This window comes from Haemaphysalis longicornis, unplaced genomic scaffold, assembly GCF_048455015.1.
Source record: "Haemaphysalis longicornis isolate Haplotype H1 unplaced genomic scaffold, Haemaphysalis longicornis Haplotype H1 scaffold_2, whole genome shotgun sequence".
Taxonomy (NCBI): Eukaryota; Metazoa; Arthropoda; class Arachnida; order Ixodida; family Ixodidae; genus Haemaphysalis; species Haemaphysalis longicornis.
The window spans coordinates 88,374,361-88,401,941 of NW_027526295.1; the positions used below are offsets into that span (position 1 = coordinate 88,374,361).

The 27,581-nt window shown below is 46.7% G+C and overlaps 1 protein-coding gene across 1 annotated transcript in view; it reads right to left on the reverse strand.

Annotated features, from left to right (window-relative positions):
- Positions 1-3,657: 3,657 nt before the first annotated feature.
- LOC144169031 (uncharacterized) overlaps positions 3,658-27,581 on the reverse strand; it is a 42,588-nt gene continuing 18,664 nt past the window's right edge. Inside the window, exons 10-16 of the mRNA XM_077698024.1 lie at positions 26,668-26,812; positions 24,905-25,110; positions 20,931-21,170; positions 17,539-17,631; positions 12,484-12,614; positions 10,238-10,340; positions 3,658-4,169 (exon numbers count right to left, since the gene is read on the reverse strand). Coding sequence (XP_077554150.1) covers positions 4,050-4,169; positions 10,238-10,340; positions 12,484-12,614; positions 17,539-17,631; positions 20,931-21,170; positions 24,905-25,110; positions 26,668-26,812 — 1,038 coding nt within the window. The 3' untranslated portion in view covers positions 3,658-4,049. The remainder of the gene's footprint in view (positions 4,170-10,237; positions 10,341-12,483; positions 12,615-17,538; positions 17,632-20,930; positions 21,171-24,904; positions 25,111-26,667; positions 26,813-27,581) is intronic.

Sequence of the window (27,581 nt, forward strand, 5' to 3'; positions counted from 1 at the left end):
GCAGCACTGGCATCAATGCACCTGGCCTGGAGCAGTGTAACGCAGTAAATTTAAATGGACTTAAGCAAACCTCTAGCATGTTGAGCAAACCTCTAAAGTTATCGATGGTGTCCAAGGCTTGCTGGACGATTCCCTGTACATCTGCTGTGTTCAAGGTCGTGCCCTTGTTGTCCAACCACAGCGTGATGTCATCCGCGTAGAATGTCAAGCCCAGGTGCGCAATTTTCCGTAGCTCTACAGCCAGTCCTCGCATCACGATGTTAAAAAGGACTGGAGACAAGATGGCACCCTGCGGCACTCCCGTGGCATTTGAGAACGTCCTTGGGTGGCCTGAGCCAGATTTGACTTCAAACGTTCGCGCTACCAGGAAGGATCGCATAAAGTTCATGATCCATGTGCCAACTCCAGCCCCATCGAGAGCCGTCAGCATCGCTGTGTGCACCACCGTGCACCTTCCGCCGATGCGTGGCTGTACATGTAAACAAATAAAGCAATGTATTAGCAATCTCCTCCCGCAGAAATTTTGTTGAAGCGATGAGTATTAGCTGAGAAATCGTAAATCAAAAACCACATATTATCGTCGCGCCGCGTTTCCTCCTCCTTTCAACTTACTCTCCGCTGTTGACGGCGAGCGAGCCTTCCCTCCCATGATGCTGCGCTCCTCGGCGGTGACGTACTTCCGCTATTGCGCTGCTCACACAGCCAACCGCTCCCGTCTGCTACGGGCAAGCTTTGTTGACACCATGAATCCCGCTCTCCGCTCAAGGCTGGAAAAGCGAACGAAAAATCTGGCCGCATGTGTGCGGCGGCCTGGCCTTGCCCTTTCGCGGTGTACGTTGCTGCAGAACTTTGCTATCGGCGGCACGCGACTCTTTATCGGCGCCGCACTCGCAGCCGCACGGGGAGGATCCTGCGCTCGCTCCCTTGGATGCACAGCGTACTGTTTATCCAAAAAGCGCCGTATCAGATGTGGCCCCGCTGGTGCCGGGTCTTATTTTGTGGCGGTGGTAATTCCTGGCGGCGGCATGTGAAAAAGACATTTTAAACCGATACAGAACCCGTGCACAAAACGCCAGTTCAGCTTGGGGCGACGCGTGGTGGAGAGCGGCAACGTTGGCAAAACATGCTCCTCCGCGGCTCTGAGCTTTCTAGCGCTGGAGCGAGCACCATTTCTTTGACAATATCAAACATCGGTTGCCCTAGAAACAAGGCACAAACCGCTCTAGAAGTCAGTTACGGTTGCGTGATCCCGGTTCAGCTTGGGGCCCCACCTCGCGGCATATGGGCACTGCAGGCATACTACTCAGTCCCATTTGGAAGTGCGAGATGCGTTTGGCATTACAGGAGGCGATGGTGTGTGTGTTGTGGACGCCTTTGTTTCGCGATGAAATGCGACGTTGTGCTTCTGCGGGTGGATAGTGCTTCCCATGGTCTGGATTATCTTTCTCAAGCGGCGTACGACTCAACCTCGCATGGCGTTTGTGCAGTGTGCGTGGCTAAAACCATCTCGGCTTGTGCGCCAGAGTTAAGTGACTTGCTGTTCGTCCCCGCAAACCGCGCGCGAGGCGAGTGCCGAATTTACGAGGGGCAGGAGGAGGCAACCCATCGTCTGTCAATCGCGGTTCGGACTTGCAACGCATGTTGTGACGTGTTCGTTCGAAACGCATCTCTGGATTGTTTGGAAGTTGAATAAAATGTATGCATCAAACCCGGGCATTCGGCTCAGGGCGTTCTCTGCGATTGCAAGAAAGAAGTGCCACGGGGCTTCAACGCTTTCTTTATGGAACGTACTCAAGTAAGACAATATTCATGTCGTGTTATGGCCATGTTGCATTCAATACAAACGGTTAAGCGTTTGTTTACACTTGTTTCGTTTGTCGTAAAATGTCCAAGCACTCCGGCACTCCGCTGGCAGATCAGCCGGCGAGCCAACGCTGAGCAGACGACTCATCTCTTTGCCGGAAGTGCGTGAAAAAGCCGCCCAATAGCAGGATGTCTAGCTCATGATGAACATCTGGGAATCGATGATGTAGACATGTGAAGATGGCGGCGTCCAAAAACACGAAGGAAAGGGTGAGGAAAAAGCGACAAACTTTGCAACAAAAGTGTGAGCTTTCCGCTGCGCATAAAAGAGTAATACTTGGCACAGACGATGTTGACGACCCAATCTAACGATTGCGCTAGTCAATTTAGTGTGCTCAAAACGCCTTTCAGGGCCCCTTTAAGGCGACCCCGACGACGCCCTCCCACCAACTGGCGCAGTAGCAGAAAGCCGTCTTGAGTGCACAGCCCTGGTCGGAAGCCAGTCTGGGCTGGATCGAAAAAAGCTGGGTTCTCCTCCTTGAGGTGGTATGTGAGCCGAGTCAGCACCATGCGCTCGAGGAGCTTGCATACTGTTGATGTTAAAGCTATAGGTCAGAGATTCTTAATGCTGTTGGGATTTTTCCCTGGCTTTTGGATGGGGTAGATAATCGAATATTTGCATTCTGCTGGGATGCTCCCAGTTCGCCAAATCTCGTTCAGCTCGTCCAGCAGCAGGAGCTTCTCTGGTTCGTCAAGGTTGAGGAGCATTTGCCAAGTGATACCATCCCCGCCTGGAGCACTGCGCACGTTGGCAGCATCCAGGGCCAGGGTCAGCTCTTGCAGAGTGAATGGTGCCTCAGCTCCCAGGTCACTGGCTGGTTTCCTTGGTTCATAGGTGCGTGGGTCTGCTGGGATGGCCGGTTGTGAGAAGAATGCCTCAGCAGCGGCCACCTCAAATTCTTCTGGCGTCAGGTCTAAGGCCATTTGTATGTTGAGTGCCGAGTTTTGTGTCTTGTGCTTGCCGGACATGGCTCGGTGGGTTTGCCATAACTTGAAAGTGCTGGTGTGCTTGTCAAAGGTTTCGCAGTATTCAAACCACATTGAACGGGCAAGCTGCTTGGCATATCAGCGAGCCTGAGCAGTTTTGTTGCACACTCTGAGGAGATCCCTGTATTGCCTGCCATTGGCCAGGTAGATTTTGTGAAGGCTCTCCCGTTTGGTCCATAGGTTCAGTAAGCGCTCATCCGGGGTGGAAGCTGACTTGTCTACCATCAGATGTCGTGTGGCCTCCTGTGCTGCCATTATTTTTGAGTCTGTCAATTAGCTTCAAAGATAGACATAATTAGCCATTTTTGTTCGAACAATGGAAAAAACAGTGTTCGTCATAAAACAGTAATCTTTATATTTTCTAATACTATGAGCCCTGGTGAATGCGATAATGGAAGCAGTCTTTTTTATGCATCATTTGGAACTAATTTTACAGCTCATTTAACTTTGGTGGCACCAGTGGCAAGGAACCCTTTTGAGTGCCCATTTAAATCACAAAAGTTTAATGAGCTGTAAAATTAGTTCCACGCGATGCATAAAAAAACTGCTTCAATTATTGCATTCGCCACGGTTCGTAGTATTAGAAATTATAAAGATTAGTTTAATGACCAATGCTCTTTTGTCGATTGTTTGAACTAAAATGGCTAATTACAACTAATTATTGTGGGAGCTAATTGACTCGCTGAAAAAATCATGGCATATTTGAAATCAGAGGGGGAAAAGCAGCAAGAGTGACAGGTTTCACATAGTTTACTTGCAAATTAAAAGTTGTTTTAAGACCAGTGTCCCCCCCCATAAGGAAATTTTTTACTGTGCCTGTGTTTGTATATTATGTCATTCTGCTTTTATTTTCTTTTTGATTCCCTGCTCTGCTGTTTACGTTGTTGGGGGTGGGAGCAGCACCAAGCAGCCTTTTTTTTCCAGAAATAGACAACAACTTCAAAAGGGGCATATGTATATTTAAAATTTTTGCAACGTGATCATTTACATTTTGTCAGCACATGAACAACATCCAAAATAAAAAACCAATAAATAGTTGTATAAAATCAAGAATAAACAGGTACAAGAGTCGCTTATTGCAAAAGGAGAGGCTCCACTGGTGGCATCGGCAACACCAACTCAGATGAGGCGTTCTTTTGTCCAAAGCTTCCGTTGAGAAAAAGAAAAAGAAAACCACAATGCACAATTTGACGAGTCGTTCACGGGTCTTCCTGGTTCTTGTTGATCACGTTTACTTTGATGTCTTGCAGCTCCTTTATGGCGTCGATGACCTTGTTGTGGCACTGCTGCACCAGCTCGAGGTGTTCGTCGTAGCAGGCCTGGGAGGAGAGCACCACTTCGCCTTACAATGAACACCGTCTAAACACTGTCATTAAACAAACATTGCCTAGGCCCCACTTTAAAGCAGCCACCACAAGTTTAAAGTTCCCGCCAAAACACGTTATAAACGTCCACTCATTCATCCAATGTGACAGTTATTGCAAGTGAACTGGATCCAAACTGCTGCAATACAAGTATCTAAGCAAACGGCCATTTCATATGTGCCACTGTAATAGTTATTCGTTGAAAAGTTTAGCGGTCAATTTCTTCGCCTGGCAACACTGGAAACGGCCACAGACATGGCCGATGCGCCACGGACACGGCGCGGCATGGGCCACTGCGCCCGCACGCCGAAGAAAACACCGGCGTGCGTCATCTGCTCCATTCCAATCCAATTCTAAACGGTGGCCTCAACAGAGATGTTATTAATCGCACTCACATTGAACTCGAGGCAATACTTTGCGTTCGGCGAGGTAGAGTTTGTAACGTGAAACACAGTCATGTGTTTCACAGTCGTGCTTAGCATCGACAGGTACCACCATCCCGTGGAGCCCGACGTAACGAGTGACTGTGCACTCACACGGTTGGATGGAGGAGAAGAGGAATGCCTGATCTGCGGGCTGTGCGCACGTCGCCTAGCAACACTTGGTTGCCTGCATGCATTCCATGCTATTGAATACCAGCTATAAGATGGTAGGGACAGCCTGGACAGCCCGTCCAGTGCGTGTTCCATTTTATGACCAAACAATAAAGCCTGGTTGGTCGACATTGCCTGGCTCCGACTGCATCATTGGCACCTCCCAGTGAGTTGAACAAACCCTCCCCCTTTGGTTCTCGTGTTCTAGTTCGCTAGCCGGGTAATACGGTCCGTTTCTAGCCGCAACCCCCCCATTCTGACACCCAAAGTGCCCACAAAACCAAGGGAAACCGCCGCTGCCTCCAGATTTTCACACTCAAAATTCTTCCTCTTGTCACTGAGAATGAGCGTCCCTTTCCGCTGCTGCTAGCAGTTGTTTACGGGAGTTGGTCGAACTGGAGCATTAGGTTGAACTCCTTACTGTTCCAAACAGTCGACGCTAGCCAGTGGCATGAATGACGACCCCAAACTGCACTCGAAAACGAAAGTTGAGACTATTTTAAATAATGTTCATATAGTAGTCGCCACTTTTGAAAATAGGCATTTATTGGTATTTAGACACAAATACCAAGATAGGCATTTATACATACTAATTCATGCTCTTATATCAAAGTGGGACAATAGCATATACCTGCCAACCTAGCAGCATGGAAATTTGGGAGACCACATCAGGGGGGTGGGGTGGGTAGTTAGTTTAGCATTACGAAATTACTTGGACTGGAGACTGACACCAGAAATGACAAGGGTGTTTATTGCGAGTTGATTTGTTCTTGCAACATAAAAAAAACTACTAGTTCTTGTAGCCGAGAGCACCAACTTGTGAAGGGGACCTTTTCCCTCGCCTTCTTTCGGTATGGTAAGGAGCACGTCTCGTGGCCGGCCTTTGTACGCTATAAACAACATACCGGCAGCGTCCAGATGCGTGGTGCACGCAGTACTATAGTGCTTAGAATATCCTTAGTGGTACTCTACGGTACAGTTACAAGGAACTATATGGTGGCGAGTGCTCTTCTAAAGCACCGCAACTGTTACAGCAGGAAAGACTTACGTCCGCGTGTGAATAAAAAAAGACCGACCTCTCGGCTGTGGTGGCCACTTTTAGGGAGATTCGAAATAGCATTCGTAAAATCGGAAGATGTGGTAAAAATTCGGGAGTCTCCCGGACAATTTGGGAGAGTTGGCAGGTGTGCAACAGGAACACAAGGAACGAAATAGGCATTCACCTGAAATGTGGTCTCTAATGACAACCAAGCCATGCTCGCACTACCTCGCCGGCAATCTCCGCAAAACCAAGACTGATGCAGCGACAATCAACTAGAACTGCTTCCCAGTTCTGGTGGCATTCCATACTGGTATACCTTCCATATGCGAAACTGAATAAACTGGATGCAATCAAACAATTCACTCGGTTAGTTGTTCTCAGACTTGCATTGGTGCGATTGTATGGCAAAATCGGACATTTGTCACGTGGGTCTCTCCTCACACAGTTTATGTTTGTTGCTGCCCTCAAGACTGCTCTTGAGAAAAGGAGAAAAAAGCAAGAAAGTAGCTGCCATGCTACGAAGTGAAACACCCACAATGAAACACAGAGCGCTGAACTGATAGCAAAATTTCTCTTGATGCATCGAGGTAAAACAAAACTCGTGGTCTAGTGGATCAACAAAGTGCGAATAAGGCACAGCATACGTTCCTTGTAGTGCTACCCTGCACATAAAGCTCGATGCAACATTTATGACACGATCATCAGGGCTGTCACCGCAGCTTTTGCAACTACGATCATGTCGATATGAACATGCACAGACATGCTTTAGCCCTCTAGTAAACTCAACGAACAGAACTTCACTCGTCACGTTGCGGGGTGGCAAATCTTCCAGCAGTGGTGGACAGCTACTATGGGTGTGCAGATATTCTAAACTTTTGATCATCGAAGTGAAGAACAACATGAAGCTCAATTCAGTTTTGAATAAAATCCGCTATTTGAACATTTCAAATATTTTCCAAGCATTTTGAAGTTTTGAAACCCAAACGGGAAGTTGTGTCAAAAAAACTCTGCTGTATGAAACTATGCCTCGTTGAAAACAAGAAATGCGCCGCTAAAATAGTTGCAAAATATGATTATTCAGATTAAGTTAGAGCCACTAAGTGACCACACGTATCGAGTGCCCCTTCTCTCCCTTGCATTGGCCTAGCTCTGCCGTCAAGCTCCTCTGTTCTCATCCTGATAGAGCAGTCACTCTCAAGCGACCCCAGTCAACCTTTTACAGATAACCAAGGTGGCGATGTTGTCTAGCTTTGCACTTCTAGAAATTAGGACAAAGCTTAATGAAAAGGCTCTGAGACTGCGCACTGGCAAAGCTGGTTTGCCCACTGCGCATTTTCATTCGGTACTTCAGCCAATTTGGCCTCAACTCTCTCTCTATACGTTTATATTAAGTATGAAGTGCCCTTAGCGGAATCCATATTTTGATATTCTTGTGTGTGCCACGAAAGTGTGTAATCAAAGTACGATTTATTTGTTTCTAGCACACAGAAAGGAACCCGTGATGCGAGCAGAAGCTTGGAAGGAAGCACGATACCGTCACTCCACGAGGGCCAATTAGGCCAATTATGCCTTGCATAGCCTGGACCTGATATGAAACTATGGAAGTGCCATTTACACCTTATTTTTATAAGAGAATGTTGTTAACCATACACCATACAGCTTATCAGTACCGTATTTTCCGGTGTATAAGTCACATTTTTTTTTAATGAAATTTTTATCCACCGGTGAGACTTGTGTAAGGAATAAATCCAGTTCACGGCGGGCGCACGTGGCCAGCGCACGTTAAGAGACACAGCTCTATGGCCTAAATGAACCCGAAGCCCACCGCTACGGTGTTTCTTGTAGCCCATATGTCGCTTCGGGACGTTAAACCAGATAATTTGCAGCTTTTTTTAGTCAAAAACAATGATAATGGCCTGGGACAACCGCGTGCCACTTTCTGCCATGCGCAGTAACTACAGTTCGGAATAAATTCAAAGTAATATCAAACCGGGTAGCAAAAATAAAATGCAGCTTATAAATTATTAGGGAGAGTTACTCTGAAGGAGGTAAACGTGCTGCTAATTTTTAAAATGACAGCTTGCTGATAAGTTTCGATTGTCGGGCCGCTTCCGGGCATGTCACTTCCGTCCGCCATGACACGTTTATTGCGCTGATTTACGACGGCACGCAAGAGACGCGCGACGTTTGGAGAGGTGGCCAAATGGATCTCAGACTCTTGGGACTCCATTTCTACAAAAACAGTTGTAGCCGGGTTCATAAAGGCCGGAATGATCCGTTCGGTGAGTGGCGATGATGTTGGCGAAAAAGACATCAGTGAATCGGAGGACGACAGCGATGTGCCGGCGGAACTCCCACTTGAAGTTGCTGAATTGTTTGTTAGCGAGTCGGAGGAAGACTTAGATGGTTTTGCCTAAACGCCGTCTGTAAGTACATGCCGTCTGTGTGTATCAATAAACCATTCCTGAGAAGTTAGTTCTCTCTAGACTTTGGACGGTATATGCACATGTCTAGCCCTCCTTACCGGGCGATGTGTTGATAGGTGGCGGCCGCCGCAACCATGCACTTTCGCCGCTCTTTCTAACGATCTGATTCACTACGAGTTTACCTAATTAACAAGTGCGTCTTGTACACTGGTGCGTCTTATACACCGGTGCGACTTATATACGTTTTTTTTTTTCCGGAAAAATTATCATTTTGAGGGGGGTGCAACTTATAGACCGGAAATTACGGTATATAGTTATACAAGAACTACACTAAGATACGCAAGCACTTGGTGTTGATGCCACCACACGCAATGAAAGTTGCCCCATTCAAAAGATAATACAGTCTATAAAGCTTCTTTGTGCTTGCTCTATGCTGCAGAAAAAATTAAGATCCTCTGAATGAGACTACTTTTTTCCAGACTGGCTATAGCAGCATACTTGAAAAAGCAACAATCGAGTTATCTCGTTTGAAATCGCTCAATATTCAGGCCCCTTAAAAAATGTTCATTTTGATGCGAACGGTTTTGATCGAATGGTTGCAAATCAAAGGCAGAAGCCACTACTCGCACACCCTAAGTTGATACGGGAGGTTACTTTTCACTTGGCAACACACTGCAAGCTTTGTTTGTTTTTTTCTTTCATGCTTTTAGGATTGGAGCACTCTGCCTCCACAACAGAATTCGGAGCAGTGTGTTAGAGCACACAGTAGTCGATGCAATTTAATTAAAATTTGCCAGATGTGGCCACTCCAAGGTGGCAGGAGAAACACGGTTGAAGGTGCTGTAGCTTTGATGTTCAAGATGCACCCAATGAATGCTGGACCACAGAGCAGGTGGTGACACCCGATGGGTTATACCCCTGTGACACGGGGACTTTCAATCGCGATTGAAGTGAATCGCGATTGAAGTGAATCGCGATCGAGTTTTCGAGCGCGCTCGACGCACTGCCGCTGCTACATGGCCCGTTTCAATCGCGATCGAGAAGTTGCACCGGTTGCGCTCGTGTACGCCAGATGGCGTTAACAATGTACTTGCGGCCGGCGTCTGGTAACTTCGTGCGGTCGTAAGTATACGTAACTATGTAAATGTTACCGACCGCTTATTTCGATCGCGCCTGGAAGCCTCGATCGCGCTTCAGAAACCAGGATTGAGTTCGAGCGGGATCGAGCTCGATCGTGATTGAGACTGCCGTGTACCAGCGGCCCGATCCGGATCGACTCAATCGCGATTGAAAGTGCCCGTGTGACAGGGGTATTAGTTTTAAATAAGATGTGGCAAAGCACCACTGAGGCTATGCCACCTCCAAAAAATGATTTTTGCAGCTGGAGAGCGTCACCATTACAGGTTCACAGTGGTCAACAGTACAGTAATATAGGCCAATGGAGGCAGCTGGCCCATATGACACCTAGCTGCCCAATCAGAACAGCCGTTCATTTTGTCTTTCTGAACGGTAAATGTAGACAAGTTTGAACGAAACAAGGAGGCAACCGTAAGTGCAAGTGCAAAAGTACGAGTTAGAAGTTTGGACAAATCATGTCAATAGAAAGAAACAGACATGCACTAAACCCCTTTGAACAGAAACGTGCCACCGAGTAAAGTCACTGGTTGTAAAAGCAGTAGATTAGGGAGAGACAGAGAGAGAATAGACATCTTTAATTGTAAAAGTAGCATCACGCCATACAGCAATGCAAAGGAAGCAAGGCTAAAATGGGGGCTAGTTGGTTTTGCATCTTCTTGAACCGCGCTGTTTTAAAACAGGACAAGGAAACGAGGACGTCTCGTCGTGTGTGCTATTTTGTTGTCCTGTTTTAAAACAGCGCGGTTCAAGGAAACGCAAAGGAAGGCATAATGCAATGTAAACGAAGCTTGAAAGCCCTATAAGACGTCGGCAAGCCTTACTTGCCTTTACTGCCAGCTTGATCTGTTCTCGCTCATTGTCGCTGGCAGCGGTGGTCTCCTTTTTGTTGACAGCAGCAACCGCCAACCTCTTCTGTGCATCGGCCAGGCTACACAGTTGGTGCAAAGGGAAGTAAAATCTCATTACACACCGTATTTCAACTTAAATTTTGATTTAAAAAGGCAGGCTAATTACACTGTATTACATTATTTTACTGCAGAATGTGACTAGAAGCAACCGTTTTGTGCTACAATGAGCTACAACATCGCACTGTTCATTCTGTATTAAACCTGAAAGAGCGAGACGCTTGGAAGCCCAGTTTTTCAAGCCACAACATGCAACAGGGCTTGGAACACTAGACATTAATTCTACATACAGCAGGAATTAGTTCACAGATCACAAAGCTCACAGAAGAGCTCTGCCACTTTAAAAAAAAAAAATTTCATTTCACTGCTCCCTGAGAAAATCAAACGTACATGAAACACTACGATGAATCCTTGGGCTGGCTTCCTAACATAAAACAGCTTTTGAGTACACTTGGCCAAATCCCCACCAACAAATGGCCTTTATATTTTTGGCCAACCCGTGTGTGGATGCAATCCATACGCAGGAAAACCTTGCTGTAACGAAGTCGGTGAAACTTGCAAGTTACTTCGTTACAGTGAAACTTTGATCCACTGAAATTTGCAGCTAACATGCCAGTGGCAACGGCAAAGCTTTTGGTGGCAACCGTGCTGCGACCCAGGTAGCTCTAACTACAGCTCAACTGCCCTTGCCAAGTTGGAACTCTAGGAGCAGACAAAGTTGCACCTGTGGAAAAGGAGACAGCCGATATTGTGGTCGAAAACTGTTACGAATTTTCGTCCTTGCTGCTAGTGAAGGCGGCCGTCAAATCTCTAGCGAATTCCTGGCGTCTCTGAATGCTTTCAAAAATGCCACCATGTGTGCATCCTTAAAATTGGTGCAACTTGCCAGGCACCCACCCACACGGCACCATGCTTTAGAGCGCTGCTCCCAATCCGCCTGCCTCATCACAGTAACCGCAGTCAGGATGAAACCGCGTACGTGGCAGCAGCACAAATGTGTGTGCCACAACGAGCCATGCAGCACGAACGAAGCCAAGACAAGACGAGACGTGGTGGCCGTGGCGCAGACGTCCTCTAGTGGCCACTTTGCACACCACACACTTGTCAATCTCTTCAATCTCTCCTAAGAAGGCACCCTTTGCAGATTGTAGGCAGTGTGTGGCCTCCTCCTCCATCAATGGACACGTCACCGGGCGACCCATTCACAACTCGTGCAGTATTACAAGCTTGTGCCAGAGTTCACGCTTCCCAGAATCTACTTTGAGAACCGAAAAGCTTGTGCTCAACTGTTTGCGAAACTTCGTTACGTTGAAATGTCGGCAAACAGGGCTGTCACAACACAACCGTGTTACACACTGCTTACAAATGCATCGCACGTGTACGCTTAAAATCGGAACATGAATGCATTTCGCTAAATTTGCACACCCCGCGGATTTCGCGGGGAAAGTTTTTTTTGTTTGTTTCAGCTACATTTCTCTGCTTTGTATGCATTCAAATGTATTATATGTATTATGTGTATTGCCGTTATATATGTATCCCACCTGCATGGCTCTTCATGACTGCAGTATACTGTAAACAGACAAGAAATTGGGGGATTCGTTAGATTCAAGTTCGCGTTGACGTTTGACGCTCTGGGCATGGACATAGGGGCAGTCTTAAGGCACCAGACGACCCCCTTCAGACCTAGCCATCAAAACACAGCTAGCATTGTTTTCCCCATTGCTGGTTCTAGTTGAGGCAAACTTGCCCATCACAACCAATTACACTGTCCTTACCTATCCTCGGAGCTTAGAATATAAACCGCGACAGTCTAATTGCCCTGTGGGGCCTGGGTTTGACTAGATTGAAAAGATGGGTCGCACACCCTTAAAGGAAACAAAACAGGACTGGGGACGGGACGAAGGAAGAGGCCAGCTACACACAGCGCTGACAAGCGACAAAAGCGTTTAGGTCCTACACGGAAATGCAAACGAAAAGCTCCATGGTATGATCAGACAGTGGAACCACACTAAACTTACAAGAAAAAAAAAAAAAAAAAAGCAACTTTAGGCAGTGGACTGCTGCAAGCAATATATTAGATACATCCACAAATATTAGCATATGCGCACATTGTATGAACGCAAATAAGCCCTTAAAAACATCCTTTGATGGCAATGCAATACTAACCGCTTCTTGGCATCTGCGACAGCCTTGGCCTGCTCACTTGACATGGACATGGTCTTGAGCTCCAGGTCCGCGCACCTCTTGGACAGCTCAGCGTACTCTTCGTCGAGCTCCTGAGCCCGCTTGCGCTTGTCCTGGGACAAGAAGACACAGGACGAAAACAGGCTGTTGTCTCGATCTTTGTCAACGAGCTCGCAACAACTTTAGCCGATGGTGGATTGGCCGGAACTGGACGAGATAATGTAAATATCGGAAAGGTTTTAAGCCAGATTTGCACGCTGGCAACAGTAGGAAAGGAAGCAGTACTGAAACAGGGTTCGTACAGGCTTCAAAAACAAAAATTCAAGGGTTTTGAAGGACTTTCAAGGACCAGAAAACACATTTTCAAGGTTCCCATCTAATGTTTTATCTGGGATTATTTATAACCTTTCTAACACAATGCAAAAGTTTTTTATTGCACAATGCCTAAGCACATTAGTGCACATTTGGATAGGTGCTAACGGGTTCGTAAATGCTCCCCCAGCTGTATTTTTTTTATTTCATGGCTGGTATTTACAGGTTTTTCTTTTTCCTTGGTGTTTTTCTGAGGCTGTTTGATTTCAAAACTTAGTTCATGTTGCCTGCATCTCCTGTTTTGTCACCAAGAGCATCAGCTGGAGCAAGTGTTGCTTCAAGGCAGGATGAACTATGTGCACGTCCACCATTTTCACGTAAAAGCAAACGTAGATGGAGCATATGAGACAGACTAGATGGAAGATCAAAAAGATAGAGAACAGAAGCTGGCTTTCACTGGATTGTACTATCATGATATGGATTGGATTGACAAGTGCCTGCTCCCAATGTTGCCTTGTAATAATGAAAATCTACCAAACTTGTAATTTCACACAATACACTGAAACTTGATTGTTACAATGTTTCTTTACATTTGTTACCACCTAAAATTTGATTGATTGTAGGGTTTAACGCGCCGACGCAACGCAGGCGATGAGGCGCGCCGTAGTGGAGGGCTCCGGATTAATTTTGACCACCTGGGGATCTTTATCGTGCGCCGAAATCTCGTACACACGGGCGTTTTTGCTTTTCGCCTCCATCAGAAAAGCAACCGCCGCGGCCGGGAATCGAACCCGCGACCTCGTGCTCAGCAGCGCAACGCCTTAGCCACTGAGCCACCGCGGCGGGTACAACCTAAAATCCATGACAAACACTTTAAATTCCTGCGAAAAGGCAGGGCCATTGATTCTCTCCGGAAAAATCAAGGCTATTCAAGGACCATTTAAAAATTCCAGGACTTTTCAGGCCTTGAACTTGACACTTCTAAATTCAAGGGTTTTCAAGGTTTTCAAGGACCGGTGCGAACCCTGTGAAAGAACTAGCTTGAGTCATGAGGTGCCATCAGTAACTAAGGAGGAAGTGGAGAATGCGCTTAGAACAGGGGAGAGAGGCTGCAGGTGATGACGTAACAATGGACCACCTAAAGGATCGAGGTGGCATTGTTCGAGGAAAGATTGCAAAATTATTTTTTTAAGCCAAGAAAACCACTAATATAATTATGATTCACAAGGCTGGATAACTGAAATATTTAACAGCATAAGCTGTTAACATACTAGATTACCCACACTTGATCATGTTTTATCAATCGGGCACCTAAGTAAAGTTATATTATGAACCCTTTTACACAAAATTTAGAAACTGTTAAAAAGGGTGATTCTGAACAAACTTCTGCAGTACTGGAAGCATTGAAAGAGGACGTAAATAAGATGCTTGGAGGACACACAAGGACCGCATCGACAGGATAATCCTTCACAAGAGCGAAAGGCTCCTGACCAGGACGACTATCAGACAAGAAGACACAATCTCTCCCCGATGGTTTACAGCCTCCCTGGAAGGGGCACTTGGAGAACTTGACAGGGAGAAATCAGGATTACGGGCAAATAAAAAATGTTTCCGTCTTGAAATTTGCAGACCTGTTTTTCAGCTAATCTTTTCACAGCTTGGGTGGAGATACATGACTAAATTGAAAGTGATGTCTACAAGACGCGCAAAAAGAGCCGTGCTTCTTGTTGGTGCAGCGGTTAGCACAATTGGCGGTAGAGCAGTAGCAGGGGTGGCTCAGAAGACAGACAAAGCCCCTACTGTGGCCAATATTATTTTGCATTATCTGTGAACATTGTCTTCCTTCCTCTTTATGCCCAGTTAGCACAATTTTCGTAAGGCATAATGCACCAACTAGCCAGCCAGTACATTTTACTTGAAAGAGCCATGAAAACAAAATACAAGTTGGTTTTATTCGAAAGATTTCGTGTTTTACAGCGTCCCCAGCACTTACACGGCAGCAAATGATACCGTACTCCCTGAGAAATTACCGTATTTACTCGCGCAATGAACCCACTTTTTTTCCTGAAAATTCAGCATGAATTTGGGGGCAGGAAAAAACTGCAACAGATTTTTGAAAGGGACCCTGCAACACTCTTCGTGCGGTGCAAGTAAACCTGCGCGATGTTTAGATTAGACTTCCAGGAACACCCGAGCCAAATATTACACGTGCACGTGAAGCGGTAAGCGTGCAAATTGCCGTGAAAGGCGTGGAAAAACCAACCACGCTCTCTTCAATTCTCCTCATTATGCACCCCTGGCATGGCCTCTGCGATGTCAATCGGGCCATGGCTGTCCTGGCTGTCCTATTGGCTGTCGCTGGTCAACTTCGCGGCTAAATTATGGCATTTCCTGTGACGATCAGCCGTCATCGGCGCTGTGTATGAACCTCTTCTATGTCCTAACCTGTCCGTGTGCTTTTGGTTTTCTTTTGTTTTGAGTGCGCATGGAGTTGAGTGACGAACTAAATATACCACTTTCAACAAGCCCACTCAACAACAGACGTTTATTGCTCCAAAAACGCCCTACGAGCCTGAGCACTTGCTTGCGAGCAGGCAGCCATGCCTGCTCTTTTGTGGCACCAGACCAGAAATAGACCCGTCCACGTTGCGGGGAAAAGGACGAAACTCCCCGGCCTGTGACATATCGAAGGCCACCGAACAGAACGCCGCGCGCCGCCCCCCTCTCCGGGAGAGAGCGCGCAGCTTTCGTCACGTTGTCAGCGGTTGAGTTGAGAGGGAACATTTATGCCGATTTTTCATCGCGCGTAGTTTCTGTGATAGTGAACAGATTTTCATATTTCTTGCAGGAGGAGATTGCTTGTACAATAGACTTTACCCCAAAAGACATTCCGAGTAGTCGATGGTAAGTGTTGCAGGGTCCCTTTAAAAGTTGAAATTCCACACAATAAAGCTGCTAAGAGAAGCGAGTCTGAGCCTTACCATTTCCGTAAAAACACCTTGGTTATTATGTAATGGAATTTTTTTTATTCTGAACATGCCCTACTCGCCACAGAGCTGTCCTCACCGAAGTCGCTTGCGGCTTCACATTTATAGTCGGCTCACAGCGCACCGTCTTCCGTGCCGTCAAGGTACTCCAAAACTTCTTTTCTCACACCTGAAACTTCCCTTTTTTGGGCCCACGAAACACACGACGATCCTTGTTCACTGACCAAAAACCTTATTTTCGCCCGTAGCGTACACGGAGTGGGTCAACACTGAAGTGCCGCCCAGCCGCGCGGTTTCCATGTGCATCAACGCATGCTCCACCCCTTTCAGTTTAAAGCCGTCTGTGCAGCTCATGTACTGGCCCATCGCAAGGCCCGCACCAGGAGCGCAAAAAAAGATCAGAACACAACTGAACAACACCACCACACATCGTCATGGAGTTTGTGTGTTCTCTTCATGGCTCCTTTAAGGAGCCATGAAGACAAAACACAAATTTGTTTCATTCAAAAGATTGCCTCGTTAGAATCATACTGACACCACTTTTAACGTAAACTTCGCTCAAATAAGCTACATAATTAGGAAAAAAGGGAATGGCCATGCAACCCAAGCTCATTTCTCGCAACAGAACCTATGATGTCACACGCGACAGCTCTGGGATTGGCGGAGGGCGGAAAAAGCAAACACAAATTAGGCAGACCTTATAAGCTTGCCGAACGAGTTATTTGCGCTTAAATTTAGGGCAAATTCTCTTAAAAGCCGGAAGAATGGTGGAACAAAGTGTAAGTTGCGAAGGCACATGTAAACATAGAAGTACCGATGCGTGCTGCTGTTGGTACTGCACGCACTATGCTTGTTTAGCTGCACAGAACTGCGGGGCTTTGGGGTTGTCCGAGACGACACTGGCCGATTGATTGACGCAACGAACCATATTTGTCGAGCGAGGACTGTTTCACGAAACGATTTTCTCCCAGAACAAAAACAAGCCAGATTTAAATACGGTCAAAAAAGAAAAAAAAGAGAAAAACCAAAGGCAGAAAACGGCTTGCCACGGTATGGTGGCGCCATCTAGGTTCAATAACGTAAACAAATGCGCGACTACCTAGATGCCAGGAAACCAGTGCTGCCGTACAGGGTGGAGACACCCTTTGAATGGTCCCGTGCGGCTACAATTTGGTCAACGTGCTCAACACGTTCTTTTCGTTTCCCACCAGACCCAGCAACGCGAAACAGGTACGACGATTCAAACTTCGCCAGTTAACCGCGTTGCGGCGATAATTTTATTGCAGTTTTTATACAATGACTTGCTTCGGCGGCGAGCGAGCGAACCAAAATGGCGGCGCCAGCGTATACGTGTCACCACGCTGTACGGCGGACGCGTGAATCAAGGGATCCTAGGCGGTCTGTTCCTGTGATGTCATTTTACAGACCACGAAAACACGATTTAGCGCGAAAATCAATATTTTAACTTAAATTAATTAATTTCTCAGTGAATAAAGCATCGTTTGCATTCGGACAAGCGCTGGAGGCACTACAAAACACGAAATCTTTCGAATAACACAAACTTGTATTTTGTCTTGCATTTACAGAAACTTGTATTTTGCCTTTAAGTATTTTGTTTTGTATAGGTGACGTAATGTGACTGCCGTTTCTTTGCCGCGACTCTCCAATGATGGCAGGGTTTTCCCACAACGGGCCAACTTCTGCTCTCGCAACTTAAAAAATGTGCAAATACACTCACGGCTGCCTGAGTGCTGAAGTAGGACTCTCGCTTTGAGATGAGCTCTTGTTTCAGCTGCAGCTGGCGTTGAAGGTCCTCAATCCCGAATGAGTACTGTGGGGAGAAAAATGGGACAAAGAAGATACCATTGTTTTTTCCCCAAATAAGCACAAGAATGCAGTGTCAGTGGATAGATTGCCGTCGCTCAGGAGACAGTAAATAGGTAAGGCAGTAAACCCCTGCTCAAAAGAACTGCTTTAATTACAGCTGTTTGGAACATGTAGAAATACACTCAGTACATTAATGCCGAAACACTGGTGGGTAGGATGACCACATTGATAAAGCTAAGAGCCACACGATGAAGCAAACAATTTTTTCATTTTAGGACACAAACACCTTGAAAAGGAGCTCAAACGAGCTTTCACTTATTTTTCCTGTGAGCTAGTTGTTCAGGCATGCTTAATAAGAAATTGTAGATTTCATTTTCCTAAATAGACGCGCCAATGAATGTTTGGTTCGAATCAGAATTAGTACGCTTGTTTTTCTTGCTTTCTATGCCAAAACCACTATTTGCACTACGCTACCAAAAACACAACTACAGAAGCAAAATACAAAATTTCAGCTGTAAGGAAGGCATTATCAGTCAATTCCTAAACTAAAACAGTTTCAGTGCACTTCTAAGGAACATTTCTAAACCAAATACTTAAAATGACACTGAAGTGATTTGTAAACAATGCGGGATTACGAGCGCAAATTGTATTCCGGAGTCCCTGGGCCCTGTTTCGACCACTCTGTGCGTGTTTACGCGAATTTATTTAGTAGAAAAATCAATTCGAAAATGCTGCCCTCCTCTCTGCACTCTCGCCCATTTTCTGTGGCGTTTTCGTGTGACGTCGGGAGGAGCCGAGCTCGCAATTGGCTGCGCTACTGCACGGCTCACCGACCTTCCGCGACCGAGTCAGTCAGCCCACCGTTTAGTCCGCCGGCCGCCGATGGGTCGTCGCAATTCGCTCGATCAGTTGAAACTAAGACACAACACGTTTGGGAATGGAAGAATGCGCCTTTCTTTACTTCGTAAGTTTGTACACTGTATCTAGCTCCAAGTCAAGGTCGCTTCACACAAGCGCTGCACAAGTGCACATGCGACGCTTCGCTGACTGGTACGCCAGTAGGAAAATATAAGGCCTCTCGAAGGGGGAGAAGAGTGAGCAAAGTCAATATAGGTACTAAGGAAATAAAATCAACTGATATTTTTACCGTACAGCGTAAAACTAGGGTGTGGGAAGCACTTTTTTGCGCTGGGCGAACAAGCACAGCGGTCAGCAGCACGACTACGCATCTGCGAACGCTTTTCCGTCTACGAAATGCAATTGCTAGACGTGAGATATTGTGGAAACTTGGGGGACGCTTACTGCACGAGCGCAATACAACAAATAGTCACCTAAGCTGCTTGAAATACTAAAACTAAATAAAAGTGTAAACTGGTTATACATTATATACCTTATATTTCCATCGCCGCCAGCGGCTCCCTGCGGCCTAGTCTGGGGCGCTAGGTATGTCATCGCAAGTGTTTCGCCAGTCACAAGTTCGAATCCCCGCGGGTGCATGCTTTTTTTTTTTTTACGAGTTAACTTTTTCGTTTTTTGCCGATGTTTTCTATATTGAGTTCACCTTTTTTTGGGCCGCAACGTTCATTGCTCCACGAACTAGTCCACAGAACTCGCGCAGGCTGACACTGGCGCGCTAGCGAGTTCTCGTTGGCGTGCTGTTGCCATAAGCACCGACTGCTTGCGGGCAGTGGGCACAGGCCAGAATCAACAGACCCTTGGCCTGGTGCGAACACGCTTTTTACGATACAGGCATGAGCGAGGCAAGCTCCAAATATGGGGGAAAAGCGCATGCATTTGAGCGTCTGCGGGGACGCAGAGGGCGTTCATGCACTGCGTAGGCCTCAGATAGTGACTGCTACGATTCCAAGCCGTCCTGGGAGGCTTATCTTATGCATTTTACAGCCGACAACATGGCAGAAGCGCGGTACTACGATAACTGGGATATTGAGAATGCCCATCCAGCGACGCCATCGAATGTCAAACATGTTTTACAGAACCGAAACCGAAACTTGTTTGATTGCTAACTTTGGGCATCGTCCAATCACGGTGCCCCCCCCTCCCAACGTCACAGCTTAGTTTGTGCGGCTGCCGCAAACCGCGCATGGTAGTTTTTCTTCTTTCGCGCTTTGTAAAATAATTACCGACTTGTCAACTGGATAAACGATGAAAAGTGTGCTAATTTGAGCCAGTCTACACAGAGCAAGCAAAAACGGGAGCTTGACAAATTCACTTCAGTGTCTCTTTAACATGTGTAAGCTACAAAAGCCCAACTAGTTAATTTAACCTAATGTACATTGCAAGCATTATCACTAATTATTGCAATTTAACGCGACTTCCTCATTCTAGGCCCAACTGACGACTCGCAACTTAGAACCACTCGATTGCCCACCAAGTCCTTCCCTGTGTAACGAGTCACACACACGCAAGATAATCCATTCACCAAGCGAGTCATCCAATCTTCCCAACCATAAGACGTTAGCTGAGCAAAGCAAAACAACAGCTTCAATTTTCACCCACCCACATCTTGATCAATGAGCCCATTCCTAGCCCCCGATCTTTTTTCCTGTCCCTTATCTAGTATTCTCTGCTTCCATCACTGGCTAGCAACACTTGCACTGCCCATCAGTTTCCAGCCTTCAGATTACATGCGTTGCCCAACTCAATCTCTGTAGATTTGAGCCCGAATGTCCTCAATACATCATGTGGGTTTACTAGGCCCCCTACACCCTACACCCAACGTTGCTTTTCACGATTCTTTGGGATGAATCAACAGAACCTTCGCCAGCGACGTCCCAATAAAGTTGTTCAATTCCACAATGCAATGCGCCAAGTAACGTTTCCACTTATTTTTGCTGCTGAAAGAAACATAATCGAAAGTGCAACCAAAACCCGACCATCCCACCAGCGTGGCAAGTTCCAACTGCCGTGCAAGATTCCACATTTCTGCTCCTTAAAGCGGCCACAGGAAGACAAAATATAACTTTGTTCTGTTTGAAGGAACTGGCCTTGGATAACTAACTCAGCTCATTCAAAGTCGTACAGCAATCGCACGAAAGTGGGTGGGGGATCACACCTGCCTCGTCTGTTCCCTTCAATCTCGATTAAATACTTGAAGTTTTGGATAAAATCGGTATTGTTATCGGAACAAAACAGCCTTTCTTATGACCCAAACTCCAACTGCGCCCTCACGGCCCCTTTAAAAGCAAATAGCCAAACTGTTTGCCTCTTAGTCAAGTGCGCTGAAGCGCGCAACTCGAACGCACCCTACACGTCCCGTTCTATTGTCCATGCAGAGAGACATACCTGGTCACACAGCTCCTCGTCCTGTCGGGTGGAGGCCTGCAGGTCCTGCTTGGCCTGCTCGAGCATTTCGTTGGCCCTGGCCAGTGCAGCCCTGTTGCAGGCCTGGTGTCGCTGCAGGGAGCGGGCGTCCTCCACTGGCCGCAGGTCAAAGTCGTCCAGCACTGAGCGTGGCAGCGCGCGACGCAGGGGGGCCACCGCACTGGAAAAGCTCTGCTGGAGCTTCGCGTTCGCCGCCCGGATCTGGATACCATACAATAGAGGAACCCACTGAAAGAACCTGGAGGCTCCTCTGTCTTCATGAAACTGTAGGGTTTCGTACTACAGTGAAAGCTCGTAAATTCGAACTCTAATCACCCGAATCAGCGGATACTTCGAAATGCACGATTCCCCCCCACCAAGGCCTGCAAAGAAGCGTGTGCATCAAAAAGCCCGTTAATTCAAACGAGAGCAAGTTCCCCCAATAGATAATTTAAACTACAATCCAGCCCAAATGGCGGCTTGGCACCTGGTACACGATAGGAGAAATGCGTCCACTGCTGAGAGAAAAGCGGAGAGAAGGTAAAATTGGGTACGAACTAGGGAAGTGCAAATACTCGAATATTCAAATACGAATCGAATAGTACCTCCGCGAACAATTGGATTTGGGAATCGAACACCTAATAGTCGACTTTTCGAATAGTCGAGTGGATTTTCCAAATGCACCCGGCTCTGCAAAAGCGAGAAATGTCAGTGCACACTAACTGACTGATCGTACACCATCTGCTCGGAAAGTAAACAAAACCAAGCTTTCGACAAGCCATAAATTTTATCCGGCTGCACGGGGTAATTTGCAATTTCATAAATAAGATCTTTCCATCATGCCGTCACTTCTGGCCACCATTTTGAATACTGCGACCACATGTTTACACGTTAGGGCAGCTTCTGGTAAAGCAATCACCGCCTCTTTTGTTGCTTGGACAGTAGTGCCTCCGTTAAATTAAAATGAAGAGCAGTTCTGTTTTTTTAATGCAGTTAATGTATGTTTATTGCATTGTTTTGTTTGTTTGCTTTTCTTCCACAACTTATCGTTCACGCTTCACGCTCCTCATGTGCTTCCAAAGCAGTGCCTCACTGCGGTCAGCGATTGTGGTTGTGCCGTACTTTAGCGTCATTGTTCATGCCTGCAAAGTGCTTGCTTAGATGTTACGAGGCACTGTCTAGTCGTTGCCTACGATTGCAGTACAGCAACTCCAGTGAAAGTCTTTGTTTTTGCTTTTTTCGTTCTCTTTAAGATAAATAAACGTTTTTTTTTTATCTTCCTTCAAATGCATATCATTCCTACTCCTTATTCCTGAAGTATTGCCCCATAGTGGTTCAGCGACTGCACTATTGGAAATGAGGGTTGAAAAGTGTGTTCTTCGGTTTGAAAAAGAATGTCATGACTCCCAAACATGCGAAGTAGATTCTTGTTTTTGCCCCAGAACTATTAAAAATAGAGGCCCGTGCAAAGAAAAATCGATATTCAATATTCGATTACATATTCGGCTTTTCTTCCCGAATTCATTCCGTATTCGGTTCAGAAGTTACTACTTTGTACTTACCCGATTCTAACATGCACTTTTTTTTTTCGGACAAATAAGCCGAAAAATCGCGTGCACATTAGAATCGGCTACGAAACTGAAACTGCCGAAAAAGCGGAAATTTCGTCCTACCCATCGTCATTGCCATCTCAAGATGGCGCCAAAGCTTTTACAGGGTTCGTACAGGCTTCAAAAGCAAAAATTCAAGGGTTTTCAAGGACTTTCAAGGACCAGAAAACACATTTTCAAGGTCCCCGTCTAATGTTTTATCTGGGATTATTTATAACTTTTCCAACACAATGCAAAAGTTTTTTATTGCACAATATTTAAGCACATTAGTGCACATTTAGATAGGTGCTAACGGGTTCGTAAATGCTCCCCCAGCTTCATTTTTTTTATTTCATGGCTGGTATTTACAGGTTCTTCTTTTTTCTTTGTTTTTCTGAGGCTGTTTGATTTCAAAACTTGGTTCATGTTGCCTGCATCTCCTGCTTTGTCAGCAAGAGCATCAGCTGGAATTAAGTCGAGCAAGTGTTGCTTCAAGGCAGGATGAACTATGTGCACGTCCACCATTTGCACGTAAAAGCAAACGCAGATGGAGCATATGAGGCACAGCAAACATGCAATGAGCAAGCGTCCAAAGACTAGATGCAAGATGCAAGATAAACAGAAGCTGGCTTTCACTGGATTGACAAGTGCCTGCTCCCAATGTTGCCTTGTAATAATGAAAATCCACCAAACTTGTAATTTCACGCAATACACTGAAACTTGATTGTTACAATGTTTCCTCACATTTGTTAACACCTAAAATCCATGACAAACACTTTAAATTCTTGCGAAAAGACAGGGCCATTGATTCTCTCCGGAAAAATCAAGGGTTTTCAAGGACCATGTAAAAATTCCAGGACTTTCCAGGCCTTGAAATTGACACATCTAAATTCAAGGGTTTTCAAGGTTTTCAAGGACCTGTGCGAACCCTGTTTTAGCAACGATTTTTTCGGACGCAGGAAGCCTAGGCTTTTCTATCGGCGTTCACACAAATCATCAAATTGTTCCACTTGCACACTTGATAACAGCAATGGCAGCAGCGGCAACGAAGGTGCGCCGCTTCCTTGGCTTACGAGCGGCTCCCACGCGTTCAAAACGAGTGGTCGGCTGAAGCGTGCGCCTCTGGAGAAGCTTGCGGGATGGGCGTGCGAGGTGTGGACCATGATCCCATCGACCATGGTCAAACGTTCGTTCAGAAGTGTGGCATCGCGAACGCGCTCGACAGAACCGAGGACGAGATGTTGTGGTCAGCGGAGAGCGACGAGTAGTGATACGAGCGAGATTACTTCGGGAAACAAATCGCCCGTTTCTCTCGCATTTGTTTTTCTTGCTCACAAAGTTCCAGGCACGTTACAATCTGAGGTGCGAGTTTTTTTCTTTTTTTTTTTTTTGCCTGGAAAATCGGGTGCACGTTAGAATCGGGTAAGTACGGTATTCGGTATTTGCAAACCCCTAGTAAAAACTAGTCCGAAACCCCTATGGCAGACTACATTAATGTAGACGCGAGTGCAGCAGTGTGTGGTGCACTGACATGCGGGGCCACCATATCTCAGGTCGGAAGAGCAAAACCTGTTGATGCTGGTGTCATCAAGGAGGGCGAGGGCAAAGCACCGCTGCCGTCGTGTGCTGAAAACTTGCGACCGGATTGAATGCTGCTGACCTCTTCCCTCTCGAAGACGGCAGAGAAAAGGTGTTCCACTACATTCACTAATTGCAGCAAAAAGTGCTGGCTCTCGCCTTCAAAAGCGAAAGGCAGACTGCAATAGCAGGCTTTTCGAACCATTAAAATTTTTGACATGCCCTAGTGTACCTAAATCGCAGTTTACTGTAGTTATTCTTCACTTTCATTACTTTGAACTCATTGAAAGTGACATGACTGCGGTTCGAATTAACCAGCGTTTACTGTACTGCGTGCCAGGAGCAAACCTGGTGCTAGTGCCTACGCAAGTGTGACACTTCCAAGCATGCCATCGTGTCCTGGGGGGGGAAGAGGGGGGGGGGGGGGAGCGTTCCATCTTTACGTGGCACAGTACGCCAACACACTCAGACATTACCTGTGACCGCAAAAAGCTCAATTACTGTTTGCGAAAGGCCACTTGAAGTTTTGAGAAAGTGTAGCCTGGGTTTAGAGCCCATGAACATAGGGGCGCATGTTTAAGAACTCAGCCTTGCACAGCCCCCTTTAAAGGAAAGCCTGCCAAAGCTGGCAGCAGTGTTCGAACAGCAGCAGCAGTTGCGTAAAAGTTAGTCTAAGACCTTACTTGCAAAGCAAGCACCCTAAACGTCACAAGCTTTTATTCCAACAGTGAACAGTTTAACCTGGACAAACTGAGCATCCTGCCGATTCAATAAAGAGGGAACACAGACCTCCTCGTTGCTGTCGTACCAGGAGAGCCCCAGGAGCTGCTGCTGTGCCCTGAGGCGCTCCATCTCGCTGCGGATGGCCGACAGGCTCTGCTGCTGACGCTGCTCCTTCTGCTGCAGGCTCTGTTGGTCCTCCTGTCGGCCACGCTGCTCTCGCAGCAGGGCCTGCTGCCTGGCCAGCTGCTCCCTCAACTCCTCCTTATGGCCGTCTGGGACAAGGAAGGAAAGGGCAGCACTGAGGGGAATGCCAAGGAGCTCTGCAGACAACCAGACACAACAAAATAGGGTGTTTAAGGCTATCCATTGCCTCTTTAGCACAAGACCTCCCTCCCATCCCCGCTCACTCTTCACAGTGCTTGTTCCCTCAATCTGAGGTGGGGAGGGGAAAAAAACCAGAGAACTTAAGTCTGCTTATGTTGCTCATGGCTCCACCTGGCAATTCTTACTTCCTCACTGCTACGTCATGTTTGCCTCTTTCTTCGCTTTGTGCTTCTTCATCTTCTGGCACGAATTACTGTGACAGGCAGACTGGCCGGAATCAGTTCTCGGTGGCTGGTGTGCAGTTGGCCCGTTCAGCTCTCGCATGGCGTGCGCTAAGCAAACTCTTCTTCTGCCACTGGCAACATGTTGAGGTAGCGCAGCAGTAATGCACTCAACTCCTACCCTGGAAACCCTGCGGGTATAATCCCATCACAACTAAAATGAGTTTCTTCTATTTACTCTTTACAGCGGCAGAATTTCCTGTACCAGATGACGATGACAACGCCAGCTTTTCACAGAATCAAACTAGCTTGCTTTAGAACAGCGAAGGGCTCAGGGAGACTCCCTGCGGTATCCCCACCTGCTTCCATTAAGTACTACAATCCCACCCTTATTTCCACACTGTCCTCAGTATCTACAGTTATTCCGTGCATGTGGATGCAACTAAAACAGCATCTATGATGAGATAATTGCAAACACTTTTTTTGCTCTGGAAAAAGGACAGAGCCACCAATTCATGCTTGTGGTTAAGGTTGGACTGAAAGCAAAGAGTCTCCTCAATTAGCAGTGGTGGCTTGGTACATCCAATGTGTGCATTTTCTTTTTGTTCTTAATGCCAGAGCATTGAATGGTCAATCAAGCGTAAATGCCGCCGCTCAATGTCTGCAGCATTGAAGCGGCTCCTAAACCTCGTATCGTATGCGACATGTCCCATTGCATGCTGTCATCATAGATTTATTATCACTCTCCGGAGTCGAACGCGAGTTAGTGCTGCTGAAAGTGCAGCTTTTAATGCCTGCACGATACATCAAACAATTTGAAAGAAAGAAATGTATTTTACATGCGCACACACATGTGCATACAGGCACCGTCATGCTAACAATCTTACACTCATGCTCTCTCTCTCTCTCTTCTCTCTCTCTCTCTCTCCACACACTTGCACTCCCACACTGAAATCCGTGTCTGTAACTAACACCGTTATAAAACACTAGCAAAAAACATAAATGCACCCTTTGAAAGGGTGGTTTATTGTTAATTATACCCTATCAAAGGGTGTTTTTCCTTAGTTTTTGATAGGGTGTAAGAGTGTTAGTTATAAACAAAAAAGGGTGCCAATCAATTTACAGTGCACACTCTCGATCCCTCTCCAATATTACACACAGTTAGCTGCTTGCCAAGGCAGATTCCACACATGAAGGCAGATGGATCCAAGCACTGCCTATGCTGTCTTCTGATGTAGCAGAAAGTTCTTTTTGCAACCAGATGGAGCAAAAAGAGAAACTCACTGATGACCTTGATGGCCTCCTCGTTCTTTTCCACTTCGGCCCTCCTCAGTTCAAAGTGCTGCTCCATCTCGGCAAAGTACGTCTCAAAGTTCTTTACCTTCATCTCTTCGCGCACCAGGTGCACTTCCAGCGCCTCCTGTTCCTCCTGCAGAAAAGCAAGCAAGCCAGACTTAAGCCAACACAAGCCAAGACAAGCACAAAGCCCAAACAAGGCAAGGTGGCAAGCCAAACGGGGCAGACGCAAGCCAACAAATGTCAAACATGACATCCACGCAACCAGGCCAGGTCACCAATCAAGCCAGCAGAAGTCGCGGGTTCGGTCCCCACACTGGACGCACGTTTTTCTCTACTTAAACGGGGACACTGAAGTGAATTTGTCAAGCTCCCGTTTTTGCTTGCACTGCGTAGACTGGCTCAAATTAGCACACTTTTCATCGTTTATCCAGTTGACAAATCGGTAATTATTTTACAAAGCGCGAAAGAAGAAAAACTACCATGCGCGGTTTGCGGCGGCCGCACCAACTAAAGCTGTGACGTTGGGAGGAGCGGGCACCGTGATTGGACGATGCCCAAGGTGAGCAACCAAACAAGTTTTGGTTTCGGTTCTGTAAAACACAACCGGTGGCGTTGTTGGATGGGCATTCTCAATAACTCAGTAATCATCGTACCGCGCTTCTGCCATGTTGTCAGCTGTAAAAATGCATAAAGATAAGCCTCCCAGGACGGCTTGGAATCGTACCATTCACTAGCCGAGGCCTACGCAGTGCATGGACGCCCTCCGCGTACCCGCAGACGCCCAAATGTCATGCGCTTTTCCCCCCATATTCGGAGCTTGCCTCCCTCATGCCTGTATTGTAAAAAGCGTGTTCGCACCAGGCCAAGGGTCTGTTCATTCTGGCCTGTGCCCACTGCCT